Raw genomic sequence first — 12,754 nt, 5'->3', positions numbered from 1 at the left:
CAAGATCACCACGATCCAGCTGCATGCTGGATTTCATGATACAAACCTGGAGTGCCCATTTTCTACATGAAGTTCAAGAACCGCTTGTAGGTTGCAACAACAACAGGGATAGAAGCTAAGCTCCACATTCAAGTGTTGACCTGGGTGGAGAACGCCATCTCTAGGTTCAAAGGTGAACTTTCCACACTCGATCTAAATTTAACAAAGGCAGAAAGAAAGGATCATGTGATGCAGATATTAGGCAATTACTAACGATTCAGTTATATATTTCCGAAAGGATGTTTTTGAGATAAATATTAAGTTATGACTGAATGAAGGTACAGAATGTTTGTTAAACCCCTTAATTACATACACTGTATTTGTATTTTTTTAGGTCAAAGAAGAGGTGTTCAAAACTGGGTGTAAAGTTTTTTTTTTAATATGCAAAGTTGATTGAATTTGCAAACCTGTTCACCAAAATTAAACATCATAATAAATCTGCCACTAATAGCACTCCTCAAATTCCTCTCTGCCTCATGCAGTACTTAATGAAAATGCAATGTAACCAATGCCTCCCACTCAAGCTACCACTATACCATGCACCCTTCTTCTTCTTCTGCTTCTTCTTCTTTGATCACACTATATCCCAGACTATGCTCAGAGCATGTAAGATTTGCCTCGATCTTTCATGAACCATCTGGCTCGGCCCACCATTCAAACTGGGTTGATTGAGACAGGCATTTTTGGAGAATTTGGGAAGAGGGCCAGTGATAGCTTGCCTTTTCTTTGTTGTAAAACACTGTGGGGTCTTTAATGTCCATCTGCAATCAATGTAAGCAGACAGCTGCCAATCTACCTGAAGAGCGGCACACTTTGTGAGGCAACCACCTGCCTGGAAAACACCAACTTGACACTTTTGTAGTTGGATCAAGAATTAAACTCAGACTATCTCAAAGGTAAGTGTGCTACCTCTGAACCTTACTGTTGGACACCTGGCATAAGATTATGTTTGCATTAAATACTGTAATAAACATGTTCAAGCCCGCATACAATTTCATGAATAATTTTGCTCAGTTACATAAAAAGAAACTTATTCAACATTCTCACCACTTTATTTTTTTTACATTGTCAACTTATTTCTTCACGAGAAAGCAAAACACAATTACAAAATGTTGACCATTGCTTCAATTTTGAGGATGTTAGATCATAAAGTAAACAGTCTTCTGCATGGAAGAGTTAATTATCCAGCTAAAGGAATGGAAGACTTATCAAGACCACTGGTTAAGACTTTTCTTGAATGGTCTGGGGTAAAGCTGTCAAATCTGGGGTAAAGCAAACTATATGCTGTAATAGCCAACATGATGATGGAAGAATTGGAGAAACGTGCCATCCCATCCCTCCCAATACAGCTAAGCGATCGGTATTGTTATGTGGATGACACTTTTGTTTTCTGTCCCAGTGAGGCTGTTAAAACTATCAATAAGGCTATTGGCGAAACATTCCCTTACATTAAATTCACCTATGAGGAGGAACAAAATGGGTCCCTCCATTTTCTTGACAATCATGACAAGGGGCCTTAAAGGAGTCTTAAGCATTGCAGTGTGCAGAAAACCAATGCACACTGACCATTACCTCGATTTTAGATCATGCCACCCTGTGGATTACAAACTAGCTGTTGTTCACACACTCCTGAAAAGGGCATAATAATTACCATCCACAATAGAAGGCAAGAGGAAATAGGTGAAGCACATTAAAGGTTGTTTGAGGACTAACAGTTATCCTGTCTTGTCTTGTTACCAAAGGCTCATTGTTACCTAAGGCTTTATTCTCCATGGAAATAGTCTCGGCTGCCCTAAACAAGGTCAGGTCACAGGGACAATCAAAAGGTTTTTGCGTGTTACCTTTTGTGCCAGGAGCATCACAAATAATTGGCTGATTGTTGAGATTGGCAGGAGTGAGGGTGACTTTTAAACCTTTCTACACCATCAGATAGGCACTGACCAGGTCAAAAAAAAGCTACCCATGAATGACTGGGCAAGAGTGGTTTAACAATTCCCTGTTTCTGTGGGCTGAATATGTGGGAGAGACCAGAAGGACCTTGGGCCAACACATCAGTGAACACCGCAAGGCTTTTCAATGCAACGATGTTTGCTTTTGCCAAACATGAGCTAAGGGTTGGTTGGACACCACATCAACATTTTGGCTGTGGCCACAAACTGAGCCAGAAGGAGGGTGTTGGAGGCATGGCACTCAGGAAACTATTACATCACTCATTGAGGAGATTATTATCTACAGGAGGAGAATGGACATTAAAAGAAACATGATTATCCATCAATGGCTTTTCATTTATTTTTCTTAATAATGACCATCTCCCCCATCCTTTCCCCCACCCTTTCCCCTTCTTCTCACAGCTCTTCCATTCATAAACTTCTACATACCCTTCTCACTTCTCTGTTCCCACATGGTCTTGTTTTAATGCTTGGACTGTCTGTTTTTTATTTTTATTTTACAAGCAATTATGTTTTAATATAATATGCAACAAGCCCCCTTTTTAAAAAAAAAAAAAAATCGCAGTCACTGACAACCTTGACCTTGGCTGCTTGATTTCAAATTTTATCTTTTAACATCACAATATCTAAACAATATGGCCTTGATGCTTTACTGTTTAGCAAAAAGGAAGACATTGAATAAAACAACCTCCTGACTTTAATTTTTGAATGGCCATGTAATTAGGCCCACCATAAAACCCTACTTTTATGGGCGGCCTAATTTTGATTCCTAAATATACCACCCCTTAAACCCAAGACCTTTATCTTTTCCTCAGTATTTTCCACAAATAATGTGGCCCACTTCGTCGCTCAGCCAAAACTTACAGGATCATCACTGATGAAACTCCAGGGCGCAAGTTGCTGGCTAGTGTTATGAATGGACAATGACTTCTCTGCCTTGTCTCCAAACCTAATCATGCCAAGATCGACAAATGGTGGATCTAACAGTACTTCTGGACCCTGCAGTGGCAATGGCATGAAATCAGCAACAGGAAATGAGAGGGGCAAAACTTGTAATAGCAAGAATAAAAAGCTTCCATCAGAATTCTCTGCATTAAAAACAATTTCAATATTAACACAAAAATATGAAAATGCAAAAAAAAACCTGCATTGATCAAGCATCCAAAAGGGGTTTTAATCAGGGAAACACAGCATCCTCATACATAACCAATCTGTCTATGTTCGAAAAGTGAACTCTAATTTTAATGTTGTTGGAAAAAAGTCTAAAGAACCAAATAAACATGTTTGTCAACTTTTATGGACCCAAAAATTTGACTTTCCACAGTTCATGACAAGCTATTTTCAGTTTTTTTTAATACAAGGGTGCAGGCTCACAGATGAGCAAACATGACAAACTGCAAGATGTTTAATGTGGGATGGGATGAACGTTTGAAGAGAAATTAGACGTTGTAGAAATGTCCATTTTAAAAGTAGTTCCATTATTATCATCATTATTAGGACTAGCACAGTACCCCTCCGAAGTGCGATATTATTCCAAGTGTGCAAAACATTCTTGTGACACATACCCTTGTTTGTGCAGTGTATAGGCAACAGACTGCTGCTTTGATTGCTCCCGAAAATAAATAAAAAATAACCAGGGCTACGTGCATGAAGCAAAATCATGCATACTGCTTATGTGCATATATTACAGTGTGGTTATATAGCTCGGATAATTCCAATTGCACTGGCACACGGGCTGACACCAGAGGCCTGAAGCCTGAGGCCTATATGTACTGTTGCTTTTACAAGACCAATGACGCTGAACAGCTCCAACCTTTATGATATCTATTGATCTTTTTATCACAGTTGCTTGGGTTGTTTTAACTCATTGGGGTATCAATCTTGTGGCCTCTTGTTTGATGTTATGATTATCAACTTTGCCCGAAAATTACAGAAACCTCCTTTTATTGGTGGATGCCATGGGTGTCTATCGAGCATTGAGAGTATTGTACCATATTCCATTTCTTTTTCTCCTCGAAACTTATCCATTATTACTGTGTAATATATAAAATGACCGTTTTTACAGCCATTTTTCCCTGCTGTGCAGGGGTTTGGCTTTTTCTTGAGGCAATGTTTTTTTTTATGGCCGGATGCCCTTCCTGACGCCAACCCTGGTCGCCTCTTACGACACACAGGGATATGGTACACCTATTCTAACCGGGGCATACACCGGGACCAGTACAATGGCACTCATTTCGCCGACCTCGGAAGGATGACAGGCTGAGTCAACCCCCTGGTGTTAATTCAGCAGCCAACGGGGCTTGAACTCAGGACCCTGGGATCCCAAGCCGCCACCCTAACCACTAAGCCAACACCAGGCTTCATCCATTATTACTGTGTGCTGATCTATATATCCATCAAACCATACTCCTGGTGGCTTATAGAAATATGTTTTACCTTGCTTTGCTAGTTCCAATGGAAAACTTATAGTGAGGGCAAGGTGATTGTGAATATGAAACTTCTGAAGATGTTTATATATTGATGACTAGCAAATAAAACCCATTGCTTCACTGATGTGAATATTAGCAGAGGGAAGAGAGAGAGAGAGAGAGAGAGAGAGAGAGAGAGAGAGAGAGAGAGAGAGAGAGAGAGAGAGAGAGAGAGAGAGAGAGAGAGAGAGAGAGAGAGAGAGAGAGAGAGAGAGGAGGGGGGGCAAGGAGAGGTAGTGGAGCGAGGAGAGTCAATGAGGATGGGTGGGGGAGTGAGGAATTGGGGAGAACGAGGAAGGGAGGAGAGTGAGGAAGGGGAGACAAAGGAAGGAGGGAGAGAGGAGGGTGGGGGAGAGAGAGGAGGGAGTGGACGGAGGGAGGCGAGGGAGAGGAAGGGAGGGGAGTGGGAGAGAGAGAGAGAGGAGGGAGAAAAGGGGGAGCATAGATGGGGACGAGGAAGGGGGAGCTTAAAGGAGTTAGGAAGTGCGGAGAGCAAGGAAAGTGGGTGGTGAGAGAGCGACGCTTCACCACATGTCGCCATACACTCCGGGAGGTAGGGGGTATGAGGAGGCTGTGGGAACAAAGAGGATGGGGAAGCAAAGAGGGAGAAATGGGGAGGAGAAGGGGGTATTTTGGAATTTTATTTTGTGGTGAGACTTTAAGGGAGGGGAAAGGGAGTATGACTTGCATTTGGGAGGGGGACTTGGGGGGAAATGGGGGGGGGGGTGATAGTCTGCCGGCAATAGTACAGGATTGAACAAAATGGGGTACGTTAAACCAACAAGTTTAAACAGGATAGCAAAACCACCCATCACTTTCAAACAGCACGCACCATTTTTAAAGAGATTATAATGTGGGCTTCCCATGAAGTTTGCGACTCGAACGTGGCTGCCACCCTGTCTACCTGCTCTGGAGTTGGATCTTTCTGAGGGCTCACACCATGCCCGGAGTGCCAAAGAATGTGCGAACCGGAAAAACGAACACCCCTCCATCAGCCAGACCCGTCGCAAAGCCCAACCCCACAGTCAAAACCCCAAAACCCGGCTGAGGCAAAGAGATCCTATAGCCCATCACACCCTAGCTGCAATACTTATAAATGCCTGGAAATGCCAGTGTTTTATGCCTTTATTTAATTTCAGCACACATTTTACAACCAAAATGTAATAAGCCCCAGAATCTCTCAACCACAGCCGATTCACAAAATTCAAACCACGGAATCGAACCCAGCAGCAGCTCTAACCGCTAAAAAAGTTCCCACCCGCCCAACCCACACACTCCCCAACACTCCAGGCTCAAAACACAACACAAACACCACAGCACAACATAACCACCTCCCAACGACAACACAACCACCTGTGGGAGGAAGGAGAGGTGGGGGAGCAAGGACAAACAAAGAGATGGGGGGAAGGAATGGATGGAGGGAAGGGATGGATGGCATGAAGGGATGGATGGATGGATGGATGGATGGATGGATGGATGGATGGATGGATAGTGGATTCACAACAAGTTTCACAGTTGTTCATAAACACATGATACTCCAATCTCAGAGTGAATACGAGTTGTAAGGAATGAATGAATGAGTTCCCACAGGCTGTTCCTTCGTTTGCCATTACATTCACTGCAGCATCTGCAATGAGCTTGAGTTTTGGAAATAGCTATCCCCTCATAACCAAAAAAGTACTCCACCAGGGGTGTATCTTCAAGCAACTCCCGGTGGTGCTCAGCATGACCACTCTGAGGTGAAGGTTACATCTTAAACTTTTGTCACATTTAACTAAAACAACAGAGCACATGTTTATATATGTACTTCATTTACATTATCCCCTAACAATGTGTTGAATGTCAATTGTAATTTTATTTTCTTAAATGACAACTGTGATAAAAAAAAAAAAAATGTAACTTACACCACTGTTGACTGTCTCACCATGGGTTACAAACACCGGTTTGTGAATCCATCCATCCCTTCCAACCATCCATCCATCCCTTTCCAATATCCATCCATCCATCAATTCCTTCCATCCATCCTTCCCTCCACCCATCCATTGATAAGGAATAGCAGGCTTGGCACCATGCTACACCATGGGCCACAACATAGGCAGGTGGTCGATCAATGTATTTTTTTAATCGTGTTTATCAGAGGGACAGTGCAGAGGGACAGTGCAGGTACTTTGGCTGTGTATCACCATGGCTTGCAAACAAACATCCAAGCAGCTTGTAGAACACTCGCCAAGTGGCTTAAGCACTCAAGCAAACACTCCAATGAAATGGTTGAAAAGGAATGGCAGGGTTGGCAAGCGATTAGCAATCACCAATCGGTCATATTAAACACCACCTGGAGTGTCAAACAATGTCCAAATTGGACAAATGAACACTTTTTTTTGGCAGTTGGAATTGCTGCTAAGGTGAATCCTGCAGATTAAATTTTGAAATGCGGCTCAGGTTTAGAGATTCTCGAGGTTATTTGATATGAGGAAATGAAATGAAGCCACGAATACTGGCATCTTTGGGCATTTACAAGCATTGCAATGCATCGGGTGATTTGAAGAGATGATCAGGCATTCGATGACATGAGTGAGGAAAGTGAAAAAAAACTTTATCATTAAGAAACTATTGTGGCCTTTTCCAAGTCAAGACATTGTTGAGAAGGCCAAAAAAACATGGCGAATTAAGACCCCAGTGAGGTGACCAAGGATGATGCATTGATAAAGGATAATTAAATAAAGCCATTAATTATCTTTAAAAGGGTGTTTAAATTAACACAAACACCCAATTTTCATTTATGCACTCCCTTGGAGTTCCCTTGGTATGCATGAAAGGTTTCAGGCCACTTGGTTTCATGGTTTTGGAGTTGTGGAGGAGACACAGAGACACAATGACAGGCACGCACACGCATGCACACACGCACACACACACACACACACACACACACACACACACACACACACACACACACACACACACACACACACACACACACACACAGTGTGGGGGCCAGTACACACCCCTGACGAACTCCAGTAACAACTGGAAATAAGTCAGAGATGGTACCACCACATTTCACAGCACTCTCAGTACCAGAGTAGAGTTCAGACATCAGATCGATCAGTTTTGGTGGCACCCCACGAAGACCAACAGTCCCTACAGAGGGCATCCTGATTCACTGGATAGAACGCTTTGCAGAGATAAACATAGGCTGCAAGCAGCCCCTGCCAAAACTCTCGTCTGCATTCGGTGAGGACCCGAAGAGCAAGGATACGATCAATCGTTGACCTCTTTGGTGTAAAGCCTGACTGCTCTGGATGCTGGTGCTCAAGCAGATGGTGGCGAACCCTATCAAGAATTATCCGAGCAAAGACCTTGCCCGGCTCTGAGAGCATCGTCACCCCTCAGTAGTTGTTGCAGTCTTGGCGATCACCCTTCCCTTTCCAGAGAGGGACAACAAGGCCCCTCTTCCAATCAGTTGGGATGATGCCTGTGTTCCAGGTGGAGCACAAAACTGCATGCAATGACACGAGTGCAGCATTTCCATCAGCCATGAGAAGTTCAGCATGGATGCCACAGATCCCTGGAGCTTTACCCCGTTTTAAACGGTTCACCGCAGCCCGTGTTTCCACAAGCGAAGGTGGACCACAGTTGATTGGAGGGTCAGCAACAGGGATTGTAACACCCTTGACGTCCAACTCGACAGCTGGTGGATCAGCCTGGTACAACCGCTCAAAGTAACCGGCCCAGCGGGCCTTCACTTCAGACTCCTCTGTCAAGAGCCTACCACCCTCTGCTCTAACTGCAGTATACCAAAGGATGGGCTTAGATGAACGCAATACGTGAATTCCCCTGTAAGCAGGATGAGAATCAGCTGTCCACAGATGATGCTCTACCCCCTCACAGATTCCTCGCACATAGGCCTCCTTGTCCACCCTTAGTGCATGTACAGTTTTACGCCTCAGCTGCCTGAACAGCTCAGCTTTGCCATTCAGCCTGGAACTGCAACTCTGGTCAATGGTATCCAGTGTCCCTTGAGAGACAAAATTCTTCTTTGCCCTGCGGTGAGCTCCAAGACATCCACCGACAACATGAATGACGGTGGTCTTGAAGGCACTCCACAACTCTCCAGGACCCCCCAAATGTCTACTCAGCCTGTTCGCAAACTCCTCAACTACACTCTCATCCTTGAGCTTGCCAACATCCAGCCTTGGCTGGGATGGTACCATTCTCCCAGATTTAAGGTGCAGCTTTAGAGTTGCTACAATGAGCCAGTGGTCAGTATTGAGGAACTGAGCACTCCGGTAGACCCTGCAGTTCTGGATCAACCTCCAGCGACCATCAACGAGGACATGGTCAATCTCCTTTGCCACACTGCCAGCGTTGGAATACCAAGGCCAGCGATGAGCTTGTGGGCGCTGAAACCATGAACCAGCCACCCTAAGTCCATGACTCCTTGCAAAGTCAAGGAACTTAGCGCTATTCTTGTTCATAGGTCCTGACCCATGGGTACCAACACATGTCTCATAACCATCCCTATCAGTTCCAGTCGATGCATTGAAATCCCCCAAGACTAGAAGTGTATCTCGTCTGGGGCACTGATCAACCACAGACTCGAGCGTGGCATAGAATGCATCCTTCACGGTGAGATCACTCGCCTCAGTCGGAGCAGAGACAGAGACCAGGGAAATGACACCTAAGGAGTGACGAATCCTTCGTCTCATAATATGCTCGTTGACCGGTGTTACCTTAATTATCATTGGGGTCAGCTTATTGGACACGGCTACAGCAACTCCTGAAGTATGGTAACCATCAGAGCGACCTGACCAATAGTAGGTGTAACCACCCACCATTATCTCGCCGCAATCTGGTCTCCGAACCTCAGAGAGTGCTGCAATACCGATGTCCAAACTCTTGAGCTCAGATGATAACAGAGACAGGTGATCATCCTCTCTTAGGGATAGGATATTCCAGGCACCCACCCGAAGGGACCGCTTCAGGTTAACCCAAGGAGACCGTCGTCTAGTGGACGACACCTCAGCACCACTCCGACACACTCTCCCGCAATCTGACCCAGGAATGTTACCCCGTGGTTTCCCTCCTATCAGCAAAGATTGGGGGTCCCAAAGGCTTTGCCCCAATCCCGTCATCCGGTGAGCTGCCCTGCGAAGGGAAGCTGCACAGGAGGTACTCCCACAGAGTGGGTTTTCAGATCTTTTTGCGTTTTGCGGAATGAAGGGTTTTACCGTGGCCGGAGTGCAAATCCTGCCACCAACCTCCTAATAAAAAGTAACCCAACTGCAGGAGGACGTCCGCAGACACAGTTGGGCACGAGATGTGGATGGCCGTTGGCTCACAAGGAGCTCCTCCACTCCTCCGCCCTCTCACAACCCATTTGGTGAGAAAAGACCCCAAATAAAACCTTTTATTCTAAGCACAATTTGATGGTACTGTATAACTGAAGAAGAATAAAAGACCTAAAAAATAAATAACTGGACTGCATTAAAAAGAGAGTTACCTTGGCAAACAACTGTACAGAACCAAGGTCAAAACCATAATCTGTCCCAGTCAATCGACTTTTTTCCCCTTTCCTAACTCAACTTGTAACATAATTTGGTCCAAGGGTGAGGTTGCAGAGGATTTGCCAAGATGTTTTCAATGTATTCATCAAGGTTTGGCAAACAATGGCTAATTGAATATTGTTGGATCATAATGAAGAAGGCTGTTTTTTAAACTCAATGTCAATGCGGTGATGGGATTTTAAACACCAAATTGTATCAATCATGCAGGTGCCAATAACAGAGAGAAATAGCTTAGCCTGACTTTCTGGAGTTCTAACACAAGAAAAAAAAACTCTTGATGCAGTTGATATCGATATGTTGATGTTGGTATTCCAATGATTTGTAAATTGTCTATTAATAATCCTGTAATTTACGTAAAATCAAGTCATAAGGGAAGAAGAGATCCCAAAACAATCTCAGAAAAGACTCCTGCAAGAGCTTTAGATCACTGTAAAAATGAAAAGCCCTTATATAAAATCATTTTGTTATCAACATTTGTAATATTGGTGTCGACCTTCAACTCTGCAATGACCGTCAAACCAAGAGGTCTGGACTGGTTTTTGATGTGGCATTGTAAAGTCTGGCTTGTTGGACCAGGTGATCTCCCAATCAATAAAAGCCGGCAGTTCACAAAGTCACCAGGAACTGTTAACGACAGGAAAAAATAAGGAAATCAGAGGAAACTGAGAGAGAGTATCACGAGGTGAGGGAGGGGTGAGAATCTCCTTGAACAGATATGCAAGAGAGATTCAGAGTGATTGCCCCAAAACTCATAATTCAGTTCAGGCACTTCATGATAAATCATAAAACAATTTGCCAATATAAAATGTTACATCATTCTCCATTAGAGTGACGTTGAAATGACAAATATTGTAAGGATGATAAAATCGCAAAAGTAAAACAAAGTAACATGATATAGCAATTCACAATAGAATACAGCTTTTTTAAATCAAGGTCAACCACATACAGCATATGATGGAACACAAAATAGTTTGACAAATATAAAACAGTGACTGTTTACAGTGACAAATACAAAGCAGTGACTCATATTGGCTCTCGATTCCAAATCTGAGATTTTAACGACTATCGTACTGAGTGATTAGGAGTAGGTCCTCTGGTGTAAAAACTAAGGCCTACTATGTGAGACTGCAATTCTCACTCAATCTCTTGCCTTTTCAACCCTAATTTTCCAAACAAATCACATTTTCTGCTTTATGCGGTGAGGACAAATTTCCGCTCGAACTTGCTCACCCTTCTTGAGGGATAATGGCTGATGGTATCTCGGATCCGGATCGGAGAACTTTTTTAGCGATTCTTCACCATTGAGTGATCGGGCTAAAATGAAATAGAACACAATATCTCACAACATTATGGACTGACTTGGAAGAAACTTGGTGGACAGGTTAGGTGTGTGACAAGGAGGAATCTATTCGATTTTGGTGAAGATCCAAATTTTTTGTAGTTTTTCAGTGATTCTTCACCATTGAGAGATCAGGCCATAAACAATACATACGTACTGTATATAGAGCATGATATTTCAAAAAGTTGTGTTTGGATTCACACAAAACTGGGTGGATGAGTTGGGTAGGTGACAAGAACAGGCTGATTAGATCTTGGTGGTTCAGATTCAGAGGCAGCCTATCAGTGGGATACAAAGCGTAAACTGTTCAGCTTGGCGGAGGTATGCGCTACTGAGTGTCGTTCTCGTTTTTAATGTATTTGCCCATTCCGACATATTCAACTCGAGCACAAACACTTTTGTGTTACCTCACACAGGTAACTCGTGTACAACCCATCAGCTTTGCTGACCACCTCCTGTTAAAGGTACCTGCATCATTAAGTCTTTATTGAACTACAAAGTCATCACCAAATCTGGTGGTTGAATATGAGCAGAGTCGACTGGTCTGCAATCTGTTCTTTTTCAAACACTAATAAACCATTTCCTCAGGTGCAGATAATGGGATCAAGAATTGCGATCCTCAAGGTATCAACCTCTTCTCAACAATTCATCCACTTATGTCTTCATTTATCCAACCCAAGGTACTATCCTTGAAGAATGGAACATGTGGTGAGGCTTAATTCATAGATTTGATACACTGAAACTACCAATTAAATTAAAATACACAATTAAGATCATGAGCCTTTATGAAAAGAAAAACAACATCACATTCTCCCCACAAAAAAAAGAGTTGTTGATAATCACGATGACATGTCTTGGGTGTTTATGCAAACCGATGGAATCCCACTTCTTTCCCACTCACATCACCTTCACTTTGCTTCCCACTGACAATGTCCAACATGTTCGCTTCACTTTGCTTCCCAAAATAGGAACCAAATGTCCCCTTGCTATGATATACAATGCCTTCAAAAAGTATCTACACCCCTTAACTTTTCACATTTGGTTGTGTTACAGCCTGAATTTAAAATGGTTTAATTGAGAGTTTCTTGTCACTGATCTACACATAATACCCCATAAGGTCAGTGGAAACACGTTTTGTGAATTTTTTAGAAATTAATTAAAAATGAAAAGCTGAAATATCTTGAGTCAATAAGTATTCAACCCCTTTACTATGACACTCCAAATTGAGCTCAGGTGCATCCAATTTTCTTTGATCATCCTTGAGATGTCTCTACAATTTGATTGGAGTCAACCTGTGGCCAATTCAATTGATTGGACATGATTTAGAAAGAAACACACCTTTCTCCATAAGGTCCCCCAGTTAACCATGCATGTCAGAACAGAAACTCCACCATG

The 12,754-nt window shown here is 43.2% G+C and overlaps 1 protein-coding gene across 1 annotated transcript in view; it reads right to left on the bottom strand.

The window, feature by feature from the left end:
• LOC147031752 (deleted in lung and esophageal cancer protein 1-like) overlaps positions 1-12,754 on the bottom strand; it is a 127,005-nt gene that overhangs the window by 58,560 nt on the left and 55,691 nt on the right. Inside the window, exons 16-18 of the mRNA XM_085866903.1 lie at positions 10,514-10,644; positions 2,853-2,987; positions 47-192 (exon numbers count right to left, since the gene is read on the bottom strand). Of these exons, the coding sequence (XP_085723029.1) occupies positions 47-192; positions 2,853-2,987; positions 10,514-10,644 (412 nt within the window). The remainder of the gene's footprint in view (positions 1-46; positions 193-2,852; positions 2,988-10,513; positions 10,645-12,754) is intronic.

The sequence above is a fragment of the Eptatretus burgeri genome, chromosome 2, assembly GCF_056783735.1.
Source record: "Eptatretus burgeri isolate ZD-2024b chromosome 2, Ebu_testis_v1, whole genome shotgun sequence".
In the NCBI taxonomy this organism is placed as follows: domain Eukaryota; kingdom Metazoa; phylum Chordata; class Myxini; order Myxiniformes; family Myxinidae; genus Eptatretus; species Eptatretus burgeri.
Note: the sequence above shows the minus strand (reverse complement) of the source record. Positions and strands in the feature narration are given on the sequence as shown.